The 21,832-nt window shown below is 43.0% G+C and overlaps 1 protein-coding gene across 1 annotated transcript in view; it reads right to left on the reverse strand.

The window, feature by feature from the left end:
- Positions 1-1,313: 1,313 nt before the first annotated feature.
- LOC306941238 (serine/threonine-protein kinase D3-like) overlaps positions 1,314-21,832 on the reverse strand; it is a 72,764-nt gene continuing 52,245 nt past the window's right edge. Inside the window, exons 10-18 of the mRNA XM_079526579.1 lie at positions 17,009-17,330; positions 13,624-13,676; positions 12,551-12,623; positions 11,561-11,667; positions 10,248-10,409; positions 8,932-9,030; positions 8,341-8,608; positions 5,697-5,782; positions 1,314-5,169 (exon numbers count right to left, since the gene is read on the reverse strand). Coding sequence (XP_079382705.1) covers positions 4,996-5,169; positions 5,697-5,782; positions 8,341-8,608; positions 8,932-9,030; positions 10,248-10,409; positions 11,561-11,667; positions 12,551-12,623; positions 13,624-13,676; positions 17,009-17,330 — 1,344 coding nt within the window. The 3' untranslated portion in view covers positions 1,314-4,995. The remainder of the gene's footprint in view (positions 5,170-5,696; positions 5,783-8,340; positions 8,609-8,931; positions 9,031-10,247; positions 10,410-11,560; positions 11,668-12,550; positions 12,624-13,623; positions 13,677-17,008; positions 17,331-21,832) is intronic.

Here is a 21,832-nt window from a genome sequence, read left to right on the forward strand (position 1 = left end):
GAGGTTAAGTGTTTAAATGTCTGAAAATACCCATTTTAATAGAATACAATGTGTGAACAAATAAACAGACAAACGTTAATTTGATGATAGTGTCGTCAAACAAGTCTATGAATCTATCTATGAAATCTATGAAGATGTTCAATCTGCAACATACTTTTATACAATATGTAGTGGGGTTCCCTGCTTCATCTCTCTCAGCCAATGGGACCTTGGTCTGAAAAACACAGAAGACCCCTGGTGGTGTATAACTCCCACCATTAGACCGCCAGCTACAGTAGGTACTGTATAAGACCTTGCTCAAAATATTGAATGAATTATCAGCGTCATGTATTGTAGACATCATGTAGTAGGAGCGTGCATTCCCTGGGCTCTCCTCTCCGGTCTTATGATTAGTGTGTGTGTGTGTGTGTGTGTTATCTTATTATTATAAGATTATATAGGAGTGACATTTATCTGCTTGACCTGCAGTAAACACACATATTGAATCCCTCTCATCTGCATACAGTAAGCACTACTGATACAACTAGACTCCATGGCCATCCAACACTTGTTGTGCCACCTGACATCTGTGCACAATGATACGAGATGCATGTTGTGTTCCCACCTTCCACCCATTCTATTTTTAAAGCATGTTTTTCAGGCACTTATCTGAGAGAGATGAAGCAGGGACCTCCACAACATTGAATAAAATTGTGTTGCAAATTCATCTTTTTCATTTCATAGATGGCTTTATAAATGTGTTTGACAGCACTGTCATCAGTGTCGTAAACATTTATGATTTGTGTTTATTTTAAACATGATCTGTTCTATTAATATGTTGGATTCATGTTAATGTGTATTTTCAGACATTTAGCCACTTAATCCGTACTTAATACTTAGCAAACTTGACCTTGGCTTTAGCTCTGTATCTTTTCCTTCTACCCCAAACCTCTTTGCCGAAAATAGGGTTACCCATGCTCTAATTAAATGTAAAATAGGGTTACCCATGCTCTAATGAAATGTAAAATAGGGTTACCCATGCTCTAATGAAATGTAAAATAGGGTTACCCATGCTCTAATGAAATGTAAAATATTACAGAATTAATTTCCAGGCTGGAGTCAGATCTCAGAATGTACAGCACTGCTGCTGCTGCTGTACAGGTCAATGCCATCGCATTAGAGAATATTCTGTAACAAAAGAGCGACAGGGAAAATGTAAACCACATAGGCCTATTTGCATTTCAACCTCTTCTGAGGTGTGAATGAAAAGAAAAGAAGAAAAAACAAACAAAAAACAGAACTAATACAAACGGTTCCAAAAACAAGTATTGCTTTTATGGCAGATTGTATTTTCTTTTAATTCACCTTTTGTCCAGAGTGTAATTAGGGAAACAAAAAACAGTAAAATAATCTCTGTTGAGTGCTGAGTTTAGGACAGACATGATGGTATTAGAGGGATTATTATGGAGCAGTCACAAACAGACAAGGCGTTCCTCTCAAGGTTTTCCACTGCAACTCAGGCCGTGTTTTGTCAGTTTAGCGTCGACTCTTCTTCCGTTTGAGAACACATTATTCCCCGTCGGTTGATGTTGTTGACGAGACACTTGCCTTACGAGTATAAAACAGCCTTTTAGGCCCGTATAGAACGGGCATTTTAGGCCAGTGATCCTCGACCCTTTTCATTTCCCGAACCCCCGGATTGATATGTGTTAGACCGTGAACACCCTTTTGATACCAAAATGTATCTCTGGGACCCCCAAACTACACTGTATTGTAAACCCCTCAGGCTTCATTTAACTCGTACAAATGGAACAGACCTGCAACAGTCCATTCGGTTGACCCGGCCGGGGATCGAATTCTGACCTCCCTGTCTCATGCAGGGTGGACACTCTACTAACCACAAGGCCACTGAGCTGGTAGGCTGAACTCAAACTGTGCCCAAAATTGTTATCCGCAGGGGGAAAAAAAGCTAAATCAAACATTTTGTCTAAATTAATTTTGTGCAAAATTTACTTTAGAGCAAATATCTTTACATATCTTGTACGACCGATGGATTGACAATGACAATCAATTGTAGTGTCATTGAAATCATCACAGTATTGCAATTTAACCACTTCAACGGCACGCTGAGATGACCGGAGATGGAGTCCCCCAGGGGTAGGAACCCTCTTTTTTCCCTATGAACTAAATAGCTTCACCAAAAATAGTTTACATATCAACGTTTGCCCGAGAATATGTAGGGATGCCATGCAGGGTTCAAGTGGTTATATGGGTAATTCACCCACAAAAATATTCCAATATTCAAGTATTTTAAGTAAATAGCAATAACAATCCAAAACAACTACTGTCCAGGTTAGAAGTGGTCATTTAAATCTTAAAGGGATTGTAACATACAAAAAAGTTTTTTTTAATGTTTTCTGAGCTCAATTGCACCCAAAAACCTGAACTTGTAACATTCAGTAGATTTTCTGTGGTTTTCTGGCTCAAACAAGTGCTCTGATTTGCCTAGCGTGAGGTAATAGTCCCATATATGACATAGGAATTTGACAGCAGATGTCACTGTTGAGGCCTGTTTGCCTGTTTTCATTGCAGCTCAAAAGGCTTCAGAACACACAGAAAACGCCAGAACCACAAAAAAGCCACTGAATGTTCAAAATTCAGGTTGTGTGGGTGTAATTGAGGTAATAAAACCTAAAACAAAAACAAAAAATAAAAAATAAATGAAAATGAATGTCATGAAACCATTCAAATTGGCCTCCTACTTAATTCATTAAATATTGGAATATTACATCAGGAATGTGAGAAAAACTAACCTTTGGGTGAACTACCCCTATAAATATTATGATCAAATTGGCTGGTTGTACTTGTGCAGACTTTCATGTCACAGGTTTGAGTCTGGAATTTCACCTGTCACGCCATCCCCTCTTCAAGAACTGTAGGGAAAAAAGTTTGCTTTGCAGAGTAACCATTTTTAGGAGCAGTTTAAGTTGCGTGTCTCCCTTATGTAAGTGGATCTCAAGCCTTTCGTGTCTAGGCCCCCGAAATTAACATGCATTTGGCCACTGCCCAGCATCGGACAATATAGTCTGAGGGACTCCCCACAAGACTTGAGAAATGTCTCACAAACATCCAAATGTTTTTTCAAGATTCTTTGAAAACAGCAGATCTACAAGCTCACAATGCGTTGGTTTCTACCAGCCAGACAAGGGTTAAAGTGGTTAAACTAATGCTGCTGGACGACTCCCTGAAACCCCCTCAAGAACCCCTGGGGGTCCCCGGACCCCACATTGAGAACCACTGCTCAAAGTGAGTTAACCAACTTGTGCAAAAACAATCCCAATTATATGAACAATACAAAATATGTACATTATAGTCAGTAACAATTATTTAGCCTGTTCCAGTTCCAATCAACTATTATACCGTCGCTGTCGGGTGGAAAACTTGTATGCCCAACACTGCTACTTTTCAGGAAATCGAAAGAAAAATAACCTTGTGTTCCAATGGATCCAATGTAGTTATTATTTAGTAATAAATGTTCAACTGTTGCTTTTCAGAATTCAAAATCAAAATTGGCAAAACTAACAGATCTACAAGCTCAAAACGCGTAGCTTGGCACCACGTTTCGAGCTTCCGGATCTGCTACTTTTGATGCTTTTGTGTGACGCTGTAGTGTGATCAAGCAGGGCGTTCATTTACGAAAAAAAACACAAAAAGCTAGAATATGGAGCCAAGAGGTTTCTGCCCGACAGCAACGATAATGTTTCAAAAACAGCAACGACATAGCAGATCTCCAAGCACAAAGAAGTAGGGCATTCATTTACAAATGAATTTGAAATTTGCAAGGTTTCTGCCCGACAGGGATGATCAAGGATTCAGAGATTTCTCGTCTCAATACAGCAGTAAAACAACAATAATAAAATAATTCATGAATCTTGAACGTTTTGTAAAAAATATAGAAACAGTTCTGGCAACAGTTCTAGTAGTTTTATGAAATCCCCTACATCTTAACGAGTTAAGAAAAATATGCTATCGAAGAAAAAAGTGTTTTTAGATAACCCCCCTCAAAAAACAACTAGGTTTTTGGTCCCGTTTATACTATATTTGGCCCTTTCAAATTGCTCTAGGGTAGCGCAAGAGTATATTCAAAAAACGTGATGGAATGTTGAATTCTGGGGGGACAAAAATCCCTGGGAAATGTTCATTTATTTCTTCTCTCCTGGCTCACAACAACGCGGTTGTGTCTCTTATAGGTCTTGCACAGTGAGCACAGAAAACAATAAATTCATAAAGCGTTGCTCTCTGGAATGTCGAGGGAAACAACACAAAACAACCTGAAAGATGCACAGCAGCAGCACCTCAAGTGTTCCTTGCGTGTCTGCAAACACACGCATGCACGCACGCACAACGCAAGCACTCACAAACACGGACAGGCGCACGCGTCGCGTGTACAGTTGCCTGTTACGTACAGAGCGTTCACGTGCTTTCCCCACAATTCAGTTCAAGGTGTCAGAAAGCCTTTCAACGCCACATTTCTGATGGCCTTTGTTTGTGAATAGCCAGCCGTCTCCGTGGCAACAGGCACCACGGTCTCCGTAGGTCTCCGCAGCAACAAAAAGGGACCCGGCGTTGGTCACGCGCAGCGCTGCCGTTCTGCGAGGGAAGGATCACAGGTCTGATCCCACCGCTACTGTGAGCGATGCACCCAAACCACACCTTTAGGTCAGTCTTGACTTAAAACAGCTGCATCTTAAAAATGCTGTTTTTGGCATCTTCTCCACGTTATATCGCCAGTATATCTGATCTTCTAAGGCCACTAGCGGTCCGGTCTCCACCCGCGCTCTCATTTTTAATTTACTCCGGATTAAAGGGCTAAAAACCAGCTAAAATCAGCTTAAATCAGCTCAAATTGCTGCTCGTCTGAATCATCCCCGTTGTGTTGTTGTGTTCTACGTTTTTTTTCCTTCTCTCTCTCTCTCTCTCCTTTCTTTTTCCGCGTGTGTACTCTTCCACAGACCACTAGGGGTCCTCGTCCATGTCCTCCAGGTTGGGGGCCATGATGAAGTGGGTGGGGTAGTGGAGGCCCCTCTCGTCGGCGTGCTCCTCCCAGCGCGTGTCGTCACTCTCGTGGGTGATGTAGCGCTCGCCGCGGCGCGTCTCAAACTCCCGCAGGTCCAGCCACGTCTGGTAGTCCTGCACGGGGGGAGAGGAGGACAGGATGGTATTGTTGTGGCTAGTTAGCATCACCAAGCTAATTATTAGCTTGGGGGGGGGGGGGGGGTGACAGTGGGGGTGCCCACTTTGAGAACCACTGACTTCGTGGACCATTATCTATTATATATCTTCATATAACTAGTCCTCCTCACTGATGCTCATTATATGATGCCACCATTTCTAGTCTAGTCACTCTGTGTTTATTTTTCGGGCTGTGGTCAGTTCACAAACCTGCCTACCACAGATATCAGTGACAGGCAGGTTTGGTAATTTCACACAACATTAAACATTATGATTTTTTTCTTTTCCTTTGAATTATTATTAATGCAAGGACAATGGCTTCTATTTCAGCATGCTAACTTTCCAGGTAGAGAAAGCCTATACAGTAGTTCCTATTAACTTGGAATGTGGCGCGCCACTGAAGTAACTGGGGATGAAGTGCGTTGATGGAGAGAGAGAGAGAGAGAGAGAGAGAGAGAGAGGGAGAGAGGGTACTAGAGTTGTACCTGAAGCCAGGGGTGACTGAGGGACTTGTCCACACTGTAACGCTTCCTCATCTTGACTTGGAGCAAGTTATTAATCAGGTCTGTGGCTGTGGAGGAAAGGAGAATCACGCAGTTAAAAGCAGAGCGACTGTACACAGCCAAAACATTTTACCCACATGGAGTTGTCCACAATCAGGGCAAGTCACAATCAGCAAGTGCCATGTTTTTTTCCAACATATTTTGATTGTCCACAAATATAACGTTTTTCCTTCTTTTTAAATATTCTCTTTCACATTGTTATAATGACCACTGGTGCCTAAGGAATTGCCTACCCCTGGTCCATATCATTGATTCTCATTCAATCTGGAGCAGATAGAAACTCATTTTCCTGTATCACCCAGTGTCTGTAAACTAAAACTATCACTAACAAAAACTAAATAAAAATGAAATAAAAACTAAGCTATGATTAACTAGAAGACTAAGGGCTATATCTTGCGCCACTCCTTAACCCTTATCCCTAAACCTATTTGCCATTTTTTACTATTTAAAAAAATCTGATCTACAAGCTCACAACGTGTAGATGTAGATCGGCTAGTTGAACAATTTTAAAATGATTTTCAAAATAGTAAAAAATAGCAAATAAGTTTAGGTATACGGGATAAGGGTGGCGCAAGATGGAGCCCTAAATGTATTGACCATTTTGTCAACAAATAAAAACTAGATCCCGTAGAACTAAAAGACAAGTCAATTTATGTTTGGTTGCGTTCAATGTTCAAGGTTCAAGGAGTTTTATTGGCATTCCATACGAGTACAGAACGAAATTTGTTTACCCAGGCAAAAAGATAAAATACATCTAAACATTTCATAGGAATTCTCAAAAAAAATCACAACAATTCTTAAACCTAAATTGTAAATTGTACAGCTCAAGTTCATAATGCAGAGTTCATAGTACAGATCACTAGTGCAAAGGTTCAAGGTCTAGAGATCATGATTCTCACAGCTACAGGGAAGAAGCTGGCCTTAATCCTACACAGCCTCCTGCCCGAGGGGAGGGGGACAAACAGACCATGTGCAGATCGGGTGCTCTGAAAATAGCCAATCTACAAGCTCACTTGTAGATCACTGTAAAATCTGCCATTATTGGCCCGCCAACATACATTTATGTTGACAAAACTAAAATCTTAATTTAGTCGACTAAAACTAGACTAAAATGGAAACTTTTAAGATGACCAAAACATCAATGAATCAATCAATATTTTATTATAGAATGAGAATAGAAGTGTGTGGATATAATATTTTATCGTCTCTGCTACGTGTTTTTCTCCCTGCTCGGCACAATAAGACAAAGCCATCTTTAAACATTAAGAGCAGGGAGATAGATATACAATAACAACCTTCCTATGGGGAACACAACTAATAGCAGAGCCCCCTGGTGGTGCTGGGGAGGTGGTACGAGCAAACAGGCGCATACTAACAGTCCAGACGGGAGGAAGAACAGAGACTGAGGTGAGCTTAAATTATCCGGCAATTGGTCAGCTGATTGTCACGTGGGCGTATGCGGTATGTTTAGTACCGTTGTAATAGAGGGTATGCGCATGTATAAAGTGAATGGCAGATCGAGTGGCAAATCGAGTGGCAAAATTAATTTAACATTGTTTAAAGTAATTTAATGCAATCAAATAGGACTTTTCTGTTCGAATGTATGGGCTGTCAAGGCCAGAAAGCAGTTTTTTGCCACTAGGCGTAGGCGTTCCTGCATAACTTCTGGGTATGATGATGATGTCACACGCATACCCTCTATAAGCATGGGTATGCACTATGCGCCCACATAGAGCAGCGCAGTGTGTGAGCCCTCGAGTACACGTGACTGAACTAACTTTACAAGCTACGTATCATCTAATTCAGTGGTTCCCAAACTTTTTAGCTGGAGACCCAAAAGAAAAATGTTGATGCCACCCAAACTAGTGAAACCCAAACTAGTGAAGATGCAGATCTACAGAAGTGCAGATCTACAAGCTCACAACACGGTGCAAGCTTGTAGATCAGGTATTTCCCCTACGTCTTAAACATTTGTTTTCTAATTTCTTAGATTTTTCTTTTATCTCTTCATGAAGTTACTGAAAACATTTTTTGATTATGTTTTGATCTGCGACCCAAAAATGTGTCTGCAACCCCACCGTTTGGGAAACCGTGTTGTAATTTATACCATAATCAGAATGAACGCCAGCCTCACCCTCTGTGGAGATGTCCCTCCAGGGGTTGGGCGGGTACATGAACTCACCCTCTGTGGACATGTCCCTCCAGGGGTTGGGCGGGTACATGAACTCACCCTCTGTGGAGATGTCCATCCAGGGGTTGGGCGGGTACATGAACTCACCCTCTGTGGAGATGTCCCTCCAGGGGTTGGGCGGGTACATGAACTCACCCTCTGTGGAGATGTCCCTCCAGGGGTTGGGCGGGTACATGAACTCACCCTCTGTGGACATGTCCCTCCAGGGGTTGGGCGGGTACATGAACTCACCCTCTGTGGAGATGTCCATCCAGGGGTTGGGCGGGTACATGAACTCACCCTCTGTGGAGATGTCCCTCCAGGGGTTGGGCGGGTACATGAACTCACCCTCTGTGGAGATGTCCCTCCAGGGGTTGGGCGGGTACATGAACTCACCCTCTGTGGAGATGTCCCTCCAGGGGTTGGGTGGGTACATGAAGGCAGCGTTCTGGATCTGGTCATTGACGTCCTCGTCCTCGTTGAAGGGGAACGTGCCGCTCAGGCTGACGTACACGATGACGCCCACCGACCACATGTCCAGCGAGCGGTTGTAGCCCTTGCTCCGCAGCACCTCGGGCGCCAGGTAGGCCGGCGTGCCCACCACCGAGCGGCGGAACGACTTCTCCCCGATGATACGGGCGAAGCCGAAGTCGCACAGCTTCACCTGCCGGGGGGTGGAGAGAGAGAGAGAGAGAGAGAGAGAGAGAGGGGGGGGGGGGGGGGGGGGGGGGGGGGGGGGGCGGTCAGAGGATCTGTTGGCTCTTTTTGGGTATATCATCACAAGGAATAGCAGTGTATTTGCTATGTATTTCCTATGTAAAAACATGATTATGTAGCAGTTTCCAAATATAATTAAAAAAAAAGGATATAAAAAAATTTAAATATTAAAATATATTTTGACACTACAAGCTCACAACGCCACGGAGCGCAAGGCGTTGTGACCTTGTAGATCTGCTATATCTGCTAACAGTATGTAAGGGTTCCAACCTGTGGGAAGGGTTCCGCGGAGGCCAGGAGAACGTTCTCAGGTTTGAGGTCACAGTGGACGACGTTCTTGAAATGGAGATGTCTCAAAGCTACCAGGATCTGGAGGACAAACAACACAACATCTCAGCTTCACTCTTCTATGAGGAACATTTGTTTCACAGACAGATGATGCGCACGCACGCACGCACGCACGCACGCACGCACGCACGCACGCACGCACGCACGCACGCACGCACGCACGCACGGACTGTGGTTGTACTGGTCAGCTCCCAGTGACCAACAGTAGAAGACTGGTTGTACTGGTCAGCTCCCAGTGACCAACAGTAGTAGACTGTGGTTGTACTGGTCAGCTCCCAGTGACCAACAGTAGAAGACTAGTTTTACTGGTCAGCTCCCAGGGTGAATGTCTAATTTTACCCTCTGTATTTATGATTTATGATCCACATTTTAACTTATAATATTTGTCTGCATGCTGAAAATAGCAGATCTACAAGCTTGAGCTTAGGGATGCACCGAATATTCGTCCACCGAAACTATTCGGCCGAATAGTAAAAATCTAAACCAATAGTACCACCACCATAGAGTATATAAAGGATAGAGACCGAACTGGAGCACTAGCCCCGCCCCCAAGCTATTCATTTCGATGAAGTTGCTCAGTGGCGTTTTGAAGCACCCGGAAGACTGCCGGAAGTACCTCCTCCGGACCTCAAATTTGAGGTCCGGGGTGACGTATGGGTGACGTAGGGAGTGATGGTCCTACGTGTCCGTGCACGGGTCCACCTGCAGTCTTTCTTCTTACCACTAGGGCCCAGAGCTTCAACGTTGGAGTGCCTCACTGGCCCCTTGAGTACCACGCACCCACTGACCTGCGTGACCAGGAACTAAACCAATAGTACCGCCCACTGACCTGTGTGACCAGGAACTAAACCAATAGTACCACCCACTGACCTGCGTGACCAGGAACTAAACCAATAGTACCGCCCACTGACCTGTGTGACCAGGAACTAAACCAATAGTACCACCCACTGACCTGCGTGACCAGGAACTAAACCAACAGTACCGCCCACTGACCTGTGTAACCAGGAACTAAACCAACAGTACCGCCCACTGACCTGTGTGACCAGGAACTAAACCAACAGTACCGCCCACTGACCTGCGTGACCAGGAACTAAACCAACAGTACCGCCCACTGACCTGTGTAACCAGGAACTAAACCAACAGTACCGCCCACTGACCTGTGTGACCAGGAACTAAACCAACAGTACCGCCCACTGACCTGTGTGACCAGGAACTAAACCAACATACAGCCCACTGACCTGTGTGACCAGGAACTTGGTGAGTCTCTCGGGCAGGCGGCTCCTCTCACTGGACAGGATCATCTCCAGCATGTCACCGTGGAGCTTCTCCATGACCACAAACACTCTCTCCGGGGTCTCAAACATACACTCCAGATTCACAATGCCAGGATGGTGGAGGTTCTGGCGCACACGCACACGCACACGCACACGCACACGCACACACACACACACACACACTGTTTTACACAGATCGGTGCAGTTATAGGTAAAATCACGAATAGGCCGATTATATGAGGCTGATTTGAGAAGTTTCAAGTGGCATTTGTTCCTCGGCCTAGTAGGAATGTGCATGCAAAATTTCACTGAAATCACATGATGTGTTCATGATTTGCGGCATTTTGTTCACAACGGAGCACTAATGCAAACTTTGGAAGCCAATCTTAGGCAATCAGGAAGGAGTATGAAAAATCTGAAAGACCCGTTTCGTTGAATTGGTATAGAGAGACTGTGTACCAAATACCAATTTGCATGTTTGGACAAAATCTGTAGGTGTAATGAAAAAATCACACCCGTGTGAACTGACTGGTGCAACTCCCCTCTCCCCTCTCTCTCTCTCTCTTAATTAGCAGGCAACAGTGCAACACTATCTCTCTCTCTCTCTGTTTCTGGCACAACAGCGCCACTTTTGCCCCTACTGGTACTCTAAACATAGTCACATAGTCCCGGACATTGCTGTTCCTTGGAGTGGTTGCACCACTCAAAAATGTGTTTTGCAAATATTGGCCTCCTGGTGGTGCTATAACAGGCCCATGTGAAAAAATTGGGAAGCTCTACATGGACGGACACACAGACGGAGTGCAAAACATACTCTCCCCATGCCTTTGGCCTGGACACACACACACACACACACACACACACACACACACACACACACACACACACACACACACACACACACACACACACACACACACACACACACACACACACACACACACACACACACACACACACACACACACACACACACACACACACACAAACAAACAAACAAACAAACAAACAAACAAACAAACAAACAAACAAACAAACAAACAAACAAACAAACAAACAAACACACACGCACAGATCAGGGTTTTCGGATAAATTCCTGGCCGGGGAATCGAACCTTGATCTCCCAATCTCAGGGCAGACACGCCATTCCTCTAATCCATTTCAATGGCAGGGCACTGACTGCAGCATTCCCCACGTTGCAATCTCCACTGGCTTGCAGAGAGACCTTGGGGTCCACTTGGTTCCCAATTGTACACGTCCACCACTACAAACATTACCTGCAGGATGGCCACCTCGTTCCGGAGCTGGCTCTCCTGTTTGGTGGGGAAGCGCATCTTGTCGATGATCTTGATGGCCACGTCTCTGCCAGTCTTCCTGTGTTTCCCTACACAACACAGTGAGTGACATACACACAGTCAGCACACATTTCTTTCACCAGGACAGACAACTTTACTGTAGTTCATCCTCAGAGATGGACAAGCCTTCTATGAGAGGGTCGGTCCGTGCGTGCGTGCGTGCGTGCGTGCGTGCGTGCGTGCGTGTGTGTGTGTGTGCGTGTGTGTGACCCTGTTCAACAACAAATCTGTTCAGCACCATCACACGCAGGTTGGTGCCTTGCATGCCTGCATGGTTTCCTCTGCCATCCTGTGTATGAATGTGTGAGTGAATGGGTGAATGTAATGCACAATCTATGTAAAGCCTTTTGGATATAAGCGCTATATAAATGCACCATTTACCGTTTACCAATAGCCTATCTCCTGTTTCTGTAGCGTGAGGCAGCATGATGTACAAGTACGTCCCCTGGACACGACACTAGTGTGTCACAGGGAGCCCACTTCAACCATGAAAAACAAAACCAAAGAAAAACAAATCATTTCCGTCTTTTTGTTTTTAAAATCCTTGTGTCTCACCTCCATAGACAATGCCAAACTGTCCAGAACCCAGCACCTTGTGTCTCACCTCCATAGACAATGCCAAACTGTCCAGAACCCAGCACCTTGTGTCTCACCTCCATAGACAATGCCAAACTGTCCAGAACCCAGCACCTTGTGTCTCACCTCCATAGACAATGCCAAACTGTCCAGAACCCAGCACCTTGTGTCTCACCTCCATAGACAATGCCAAACTGTCCAGAACCCAGCACCTTGTGTCTCACCTCCATAGACAATGCCACACTGTCCAGAACCCAGCACCTCGTCTCCATAGACTCACCTCCATAGACAATGCCAAACTGTCCAGAACCCAGCACCTCGTCTCCATAGACTCACCTCCATAGACAATGCCAAACTGTCCAGAACCCAGCACCTCGTCGGCAAAGATCTGGTACACAGAGCTGATATCCTGACGGACACACAGCACAGCAATGACAATAGTTAGCAAATCATTTAAAAATAAACAATGCCTCCTGAAAATATGAATGAACCCATGAAAACATGGAAAGCATTTGTGTCATTTTAGATTTAATACTTTGGCAATTCAAAACTGGCAGATATACAAGTTCATAGTGTGTCACTCTATGAGCTTGTAGACCTTTTTTAAATTGTTAACATTTTGTGAAAATCCTGATCATATAGATTCTTTTAAAGCGAAGCTGGGGGTCCCTGGGACAAAATATTATGAGATTTTAGAGGGTCTTTGACATGAAAAGGTTTTGAGAATCAATGTTATAGCAACATACCGGTAAGTCTTTTGTAGAATTGGCCTCAGGTCTTAATGGGTTAATGTAACCATTTATTACAAAACAACAAACAAAACAACAGAATATGTTTGTACAGGTCTCGATCACACATGTTACTATGGATGGGCAACTGAAAATATACATTTACCGTCTTACTCTTGCTCATGCAGGTTAATTGAATAATCAAGAAGCAGGGTTTTTATAATTATATATAATATATTTCTTATATCATCAAACAAATTATAATCAACTAAATCCATTACTTTGGATTAACCACATAAGCCTGTGCTATGCTTTGCTGCACAATGGACAACGTGTCGCAACGCTTGACCAATAGGCCTACAGCTCGTGTCACGTTTTTATGTGATCGTCGATTAACCCATTTAGGCCTGACCTCGAAATTTAAAAAAAAAATCCAGTTTTCTGAAATAAATATTTTCACGATTTTTCAAAAATAGCAGACCTACAAGCTCGTGAGCTTGTAGATCTGCTATTTTTCAATAGCTAAATTACAACATAATGTTTAAAACACCAAAAGGGGTTCCCGCCCAAAATGGGTTAAACAAAATTGAGGCAAAAGCTTGAGACAATGGTGATATAGATTTGCAGTCACGTGACCCAGCAGGCCCTTACAGTATAGATGGTACAGTAGATGACACCTACCACGTTCTCCTGGATCTGGGAGTTTGACACAGATATACTGATGGACAGGTCCTCTGTGGAGACAACAAAATCAATAAGATCAATCAACACTTTATTGCATATATCTTTATTCCATATACAGCTCTCAGCAAACACGTCATGTTATCTGTAAGTTAAGATCGTTGTCTGTTGCCCGTCCGTTCTGTTATTACTGTAGCATTGTTCAACCTGTTCTGTTGTACAGTTTCCCCGTGTTTTTGAGGGGCGCTAGCCCCTCCTATGTCCAGCTTTGAGGGTGTAAAAAACACAAACATTGTCCTAACACAAACATTGGGACATCTGGTTACGCTGCTGCATTGGATATACATAACCTTTATAAATGTTTTTTTAACATCAGGATGTAATGATCATTAGACTCAGAGCAATAACCCACCTATCTCCCAGAATCATCCACCAGTCAGGAGTTAACAGTTTGAATTTGAATAAATGTACAATTATGTGCAGGATCAGGATGTAATTTGTAGGGAGGGGGGTTAGAATTAATTTTGGAATATTTAAAATTAAATATTCCAAAATACTCTTTATCATCATATGTCATCATACATCAACTCATTCTGGCCAAACATTATAGTCTTTTAATGTTTGTGTTTACACAAACACTCCAAACTGGCCATTCATTATCAATGGCATTTAAAGTTTGCACACTAAGCTGGACATAAAGACTTCTCTCTCACACGCACTTATGCCAGTGTACCAGTGATCACCCTCCCCTAGCTGTGCCAATGTTGGCACCCTTGCCTAAGGTTGCCTTCCCTGCTGTACAGCATGATGGTTGTGTATACTGTGGGGACTTCCATGTATTGTCTTGGTGTTATGTTGTTGTGTGCTGTGTTGTTGTGTGCTGGAACAGACTGTGAAGATTAATACCCCTGAGGGGACAATAAAAACTATTAATGTTATTAATATCACTTATTCACTTTACAAGACTGCTACTAGAACAGTACTAACTGCACTTAGCAGTAGGCGAGTTCCTTCAAGAACCATGGATCTATTCTAAACTATACAGTCTGTAACATTTCCTTCTACAATACCTTCATTTTCCACTCATCTAATCCTGGATATTATCGTCTCTGTCGGGAAGAAACCTCTTCTCTCCATATTTTACACACAAAAGCATCAAAAGTAGCAGATATACAAGGTCCAAACGTGCCGTAAAGCGTATGAGGTTTCCACCCAACAGCGACAATATATACTGTATATTTTACTGTCTGCTAATCATCCTGTGAATGAATTCAATGTGAGAGTGCACACTGATGTGTGGGTTTACTGTAAGGACTGTGGATTATTTCGCCACTGTCAGGACTCGGGTGGAAACCTTGTATGTCAAAAACCGTTCATTTTGTTAATTTGTTATTATTAAAATAGTGAAAATAGATTATCTACAATTCTACATTCTACAAGCTTGTAGATTGGTTCCAAATTCACAAATTGAATTTTCTTGTTAGGCTGAAACAGCGTGAATGGAGTCTAGCACTGCTATGTTTCATAAACAATATGTACAATTATCTTTAGAACATTTCTAAACCTACGTCCCTGCTGTTCTACAGCCAACAGGTTGAAGAAATTACAGGTTGAGGCTTTAACCTTTGCATTTATGAAATATCCAAGACCATTATTTTTTATGGAAGATGGTTCTGATCATCAATTTACAATTTAAATAATAGAAATGCATTCTATTGCTAGTTTTAACTATTGTAACACTGTTTAATCGTATAAAGAATGACTGAAATCAGTCGTGAAGACTGAATGTGAAAATAACATCAAAAGTTGAAATATGGAGATACAAGGTTTCTGCCTCGACAGTGACAATTTTAAAAAGCCAATGGACACATTGACACACGCATCAATTATAAAGAGCATGTGGAGTCCTGTCAGTGTGTGTGTGTGTGTGTGTGTGTGTGTGTGTGTGTGTGTGTGTGTGTGTGTGTGTGTGTGTGTGCGCGTGCATGCGTGTGTGAATCGTTACATTAAAAAGCTGCTGATGTGAGTGTTTATTCACTGCAGTACATTAGTGTTCATTTCAAAACAACAAGCTGTCATCTGGTCTCCATTACATAATATTTCACAAACAAAACATAAAGGCATTCAGGGTCATCCTCGTACAGTATTTGATAGTGGGAAGAAATTGTGGTCAGTTTTGCTTAGTTTATCATTAACATTAGTAGTATTAGTAGGCATTATGGTTCTCGACTGCCTACCCAAACTCAAAACTAACAAACTCATGACTAAATGACTAAGAATTCCTGTGCTCTTTAGTAGAATCCTCTGCCCTCCACCCCCTGATTCTACCGAGCTTTATTACAATATGTTTTGTATTGTATTGTGATGTGTTGTATGTATTATGTATTACTGATGAATTGAGTCCAATGGACCACAATGGAAACAAGGCCCTGCTGGGGCTTTTTGTGTTATCCTTTTAGCATAACCTTTGACTGCACTTCCTGTACTGTTAATAATCGTGCTAATAAAGTATTCAATCAATCAATCAATCAATCAACCAATCAATCAATCAATCAATCAATCAATCAATCAATCAATCAATCAATCAATCAATCAGTAATAATAGTAGTAGCAATAATACATATACAGTATAACCTTTATTTAATCAGTAAATAATATCAATGATAATAATAATGGTAGTGTTTTGTTTGCTTGATGTTCTGTGTAAAGCACTTTGAATTGCACAATTCCATTTGTATTAAAAAGTGTATAGCCTATGACCCTATGCAAAACAAAATTGCCTTGCCTATTGGTATCGGCCATTGTCAGTCATTTCTTTTTATATTTAAGTTTTTGTGGCCCGGTCGGTTGGCGTAGCCGTCTGGGCACCTTGGCTAGTAACCCTGTCTGGCAGTGTGCCGCGGGTTCGACTCCCGATCCCGACGGCCTTTACTGCGTGTCACCCCCCATCTCTCTCCCCATTTCCTGTCAGCCTACTGTATACCTATCCCTCTATAAAAAACGAAAATAAAGGCGAAAGCCAAAAAATAAAAAATAAATATATATATATATATATTTAAGTTTTTGTCATATCTACCCCGTGCAACTGTTGTCCACAGGGCCCAAAAACACACACAATTAATTAATCGCAATTATTCGTATCACAGTTAATCGTCAAGTGACATTTTACAATCGTGGATAACCTTAAAGGCCTATTAATATTCATTTATAGTTGACCACCTTTTCAGTGGTCACCTCATAAGTTGACCAGCGTTTCGGTGGTCACCTCATAAGTTGACCAGCGTTTCGGTGGTCACCTCATAAGTTGACCAGCGTTTCGGTGGTCACCTCATCACAGAAAACTGGAATATCAATAGGCCCTAAGCATAATAGCAGCGTGACTCACTGTGGTCTTTGCCCTGGCCAGGGACAGTGCAGACACTGGACTGCGGGGTGACGGGCATCAGGGCCTGTCTGATGGCCTTGTCCCAGGTCTGCGCCACATCCAGGCCCAGGCCAGAGGCTGCCAGCGTGGCGGTGTGGTGGTGGTGGAGGAGGAGACCTTCCCCTCCCGCTCCGCTGCCTCCTCCTCCCGCTCGGATGTTCTCCCCCACGTAGTACACCATGCTGCCCGTGATCACCTCGAAACAGTGGCGGTTGCTGCCCGGCGCCAGCGAGCTGAAGTCCTGAGCGGGATCCACCTGCAGTATCTCCGACAGAGGGATCTCCTGGAAGAAGAGCGGGGTTCACAAAACGTTGTTCGAGAAGCGTCTCCAAAGGATTTCAGAATGTGAGAAAAATATTAGCAGGTCTACGAGCTTGCCAATGTGTCTCTGCCGTGTTCTCTCTCAGTGACGAGAGGAATCTCCTGGAATGGGGGCGAAAGTTTAAGAAATGTTCTAAAAAGTTTAAAAAAAAGATTTTTCAAAACATGAGAAAATAGCTTGTCTTCAAGTTGTGAGCTTGAAGATGGGCTTGAAGATCGTCCGTGCGACACTACTACAAGTACAGTGCAATAGGACTTTTAACGGCAGTGCACTGCACTCAAGTGATATTGTTTTGTTAGGGATTGCCATAGTGTTTGTTCAGTAACAAAAGGGGTCTCCCCGTCTCTTCAGCTCTCTAATAAACTCTAGTAAAATATATTTTACGATCAGACCAATGTTATCCAATAAGGAGAGAGAACTCATGCAGCATACTAGAATAAACCAGTGAAATTGGAAGTGATGAAACAATGAGCAGACAAAATTATGAATAAATGAGTTCTCTATCCTGAATGCATGAGACCAGTATCCTGACCTGAAAATGTATTTTCTCTATAATAAAGGGCCGGAGAGACCCCCTGTTATTGAACAATCAACAAACTATAAATATATAGCAATGATCAGAATACAAAGCTTTAACTTTTTGTTTCAACAAAAAAAAATCCCGTACACTACCTTTAAGCGGTTAACTGACAAATAAATATCGGCAAGGATACAGTAGGAGGTCATTCCAAACCGCCGCTGCACACAAGAGAAGGTTTTTATGGACAAAATGCCATGATTCTCAGCTCAACTTCTCTCTCCTGTCCTTAAACGCTCTCTGGTAGACACCAGGAGGGAGACGGTTCTGTTTGAGTCTGGAGGCTTCATCATCGAGACGTCCACCAAAGAATACAGTGTCCTTCCCCGGATCCAATAAAAAAAAAGACGGACCGCACGAGAGGGAGAGAGATCCGGGAATTCGTCCAATCGGCTGTCAGAGAAAGCACTTGGACCAATCTTATCTGTCACACTCAACCCCTCTGTTCTCCTGAAGGCCTGACTGTCGTCTGCTGACCTCGTGTGACCGGACACCTTTCAACCTTAAAACTTCTGTCCATGTTAACTTCCTGTTTCAACACCCCCCCCCCCCCCCCCCCCCTCCCACCCCCTCACACACACACACACACACACGCACACACACACACACAGACACACACACACACACACACACACACACACACACACACACACACACACACACACACACACACACACACACACACACACACACACACACACACACACACACACACACACACACACACACACCCGAAGATGAAAGGACGAGAGAGGGAGGGATATTATGAACCAATATGGCCCTATATATTGTGTGGTGGGTTTACAGTGGTGGAAATTAAAGCATTTAAGTACAGTACTTCAGTAAAAGTACTGTACTTAAATGCACGACTTTGAGGTTACTTTACTCAAGTATTTCCGTTTTTGACACAGCATACTTCTACTCCACTACATCTCAGAGACAAATATTGTACTTTACCAGATTTGTTTTAATTATTAATGCAAAACCCCTATCTACAAGCTCACGAACGAGTTGCATGGCGATGCATTGAGATGCAAGATTTAAATACCTTTTAAAAACTTGCGTGTGAGTAACTGTTTCTTTCATTAGGTACACTTTGATGGCAGTACTTTTGCACGTTTACTCAAAGTAATGTTTTGGATACAGGACTATTACTTCTGCATTTCTATGCTGTGATCATAACAAAAAGTACATTTACTCACTGTACTTAAGTACAATTTTCAGTACTTTTTGTCTTTTACTTCTACTCCACTACATCTCAGAGGCAAATATTGTACTTTTAATCCAGTACAATTATTTGAAAACTTTAGTAACTAGTTACTAAAACTAAAACTGTAGATTTTGATTATTATTACAAAACACACTAACCACTACTTTTGGTACTGTAACAGAGCATTTCTACATTAACCAGGCTAAACCAGGCTATTTCTACAGTACTGAGACTTTTCCTTCAAATTTGAATACTTTTTTTTCACACCACTGCAAATCATACTAGCACAGTGTGGGCTGGTCACATGGCCAGAGGAGAGAAGGGATGTGCGGGGCGTTGCAGACAGAGAGACAGACAGACAGACAGACAGACAGACAGACAGACAGACAGACAGACAGACAGACAGACAGACAGACAGACAGACAGACAGACAGGGGAAGCACCTGGTTGAGGTCTGCTGGGCTCCAGAACAGAACCTCCTGGTCCACTGATTAAAGGGAAAGGAAGGTACTTCACCTCTGCTGCCCTCAAACACTCTGCTCTGATGTGGAACTGGAATGCTTAACCCGTCCTGTTATGATCCCTCACTGATACGCGGATGAGACACACCCAACACACACACACACACACACACACACACACACACACACACACACACACACACACACACACACACACACACACACACACACACACACACACACACACACACACACACACACACACACACACACACACACACACACACTCATGTGCGTGCTCATTCGCACTCAAAACTATTGGCCAAAACCTAACCACCTAATGCCTACTCTTAACCCTGACCCCAACTAAAATATTTTCCTAAATTGTAACCGTAGCTCGCCTGGCCCTCGCAAGTATAGCAATAGCTGGCGTACACACACACACACACACACACACACACACACACACACACACACACACACACACACACACACACACACACACACACACACACACACACACACACACACACACACACACACACACACACACACACACACACACACACACACACACACACACACACACACACACACACACACACACACACACACACACACACACTCATGTGCGTGCTCATTCGCACTCAAAACTATTGGCCAAAACCTAACCACCTAATGCCTACTCTTAACCCTGACCCCAACTAAAATATTTTCCTAAATTGTAACCGTAGCTCGCCTGGCCCTCGCAAGTATAGCAATAGCTGGCGTACACACACACACACACACACACACACACACACACACACACACACACACACACACACACACACACACACACACACACACACACACACACACACACACACACACACACACACACACACACACACACACACACACACACACACACACACACACACACACACACACACACACACACACAGCTAGCAGCAAGGCATTGGTGAGCTTGTAAATCGCCTATTTTCAAATAGCCGACGTATATGGGTTTAAAGTGCTCATGTGGCCTACGTATAGTCACTTCTTTTGGCCTTGTTTTTATAGACCTGTTTGCTTATTCATTTAAAAATTCTGGAAACGCTGCTTGGCAGAGCTACAGTGCAGCCCCCATAAATGCCATGCAGCAGCCAGGCACGTCTTCCCTCCTCGGGTTGCAGCGTGATGATGTGTCTGTGTTCCAAAGAGACTCAGAGCTGAGGTATCATCCTGTGGGAGGTCGAGCAGGTCAGCAGCACAACCGCTGTGACCAAACATCAAAGAACTGGCTGGCTGTCAGCCTCACATCAAAAACATTAGCCCTTTATGCAATATATTGACTTGGCGGCAGTGGTGGGAAAAGTACTCACATTTTTGAGGGGCAAGGCTTTTGAAGATTACGTCACAAGGCAGCCAAGTCTATGGGCTTTTGTATGTTTGTTTGGAGCACTTATGACGTAAATCGTTTACCAGCCAAGTCTATGGAGTTTCATGTTTGTTTAGGGCATTAATTGACAACGTAAGACATCATGTGGCCCATATATATACATCTTGTAACTAATGTTGTTACATAATAATACTGTAACCAATGTGGAAAAAGGTTTCACAAGAAACAGTTAATTGAAACAGCACCGGAGAATTCATAGAAGAAAGAAAAAAAAGACAGATTCTTGGCTGCCATCTTGTCATGTAGCAGCCAAGTCTATGGAACCCCTTGACCTACAAAAGTAAAAAAGTCACCCCTCACTTCACACGAGTGTGATTTTTAACTTAAAAGTATCAATACCGGAATGTAGAAATACTGTTACATATAAAAGTGATATCAAAATGTTCTTAACATACCAAAAGTTAAAAGTACTCACTCAGAATGCAGAATGTCCCATTTCAAGTTTTCAAATGTATACAAATCTTTTGAAAATAAATCTACAATGTGTCGCAAAAATGCGTTGCAACAATGCATCGCAAGTGGTCATAGGTTTTGTAATAATAATCAAATTCGAGTAACGAGTAACTAACGTTTTCAAATGTAGTGGAGAAAAAGTACAATATGTAGTATTGGAAGTAGAAGTAAAAGTATTGGAAATTGGAAATACTCAAGTAAAGTACAAATACCTCAAATGATATTATACAAACTACAGGAATATGAGGGGGTTCTGACTCTGATCTCATGTCTGCTAAAGGGGTGCGAGCAACTCATTATTGCAGATCAACATATGGA

This window comes from Electrona antarctica (genome assembly GCF_951216825.1).
Source record: "Electrona antarctica genome assembly, chromosome: 17".
Lineage (NCBI taxonomy): Eukaryota > Metazoa > Chordata > Actinopteri > Myctophiformes > Myctophidae > Electrona > Electrona antarctica.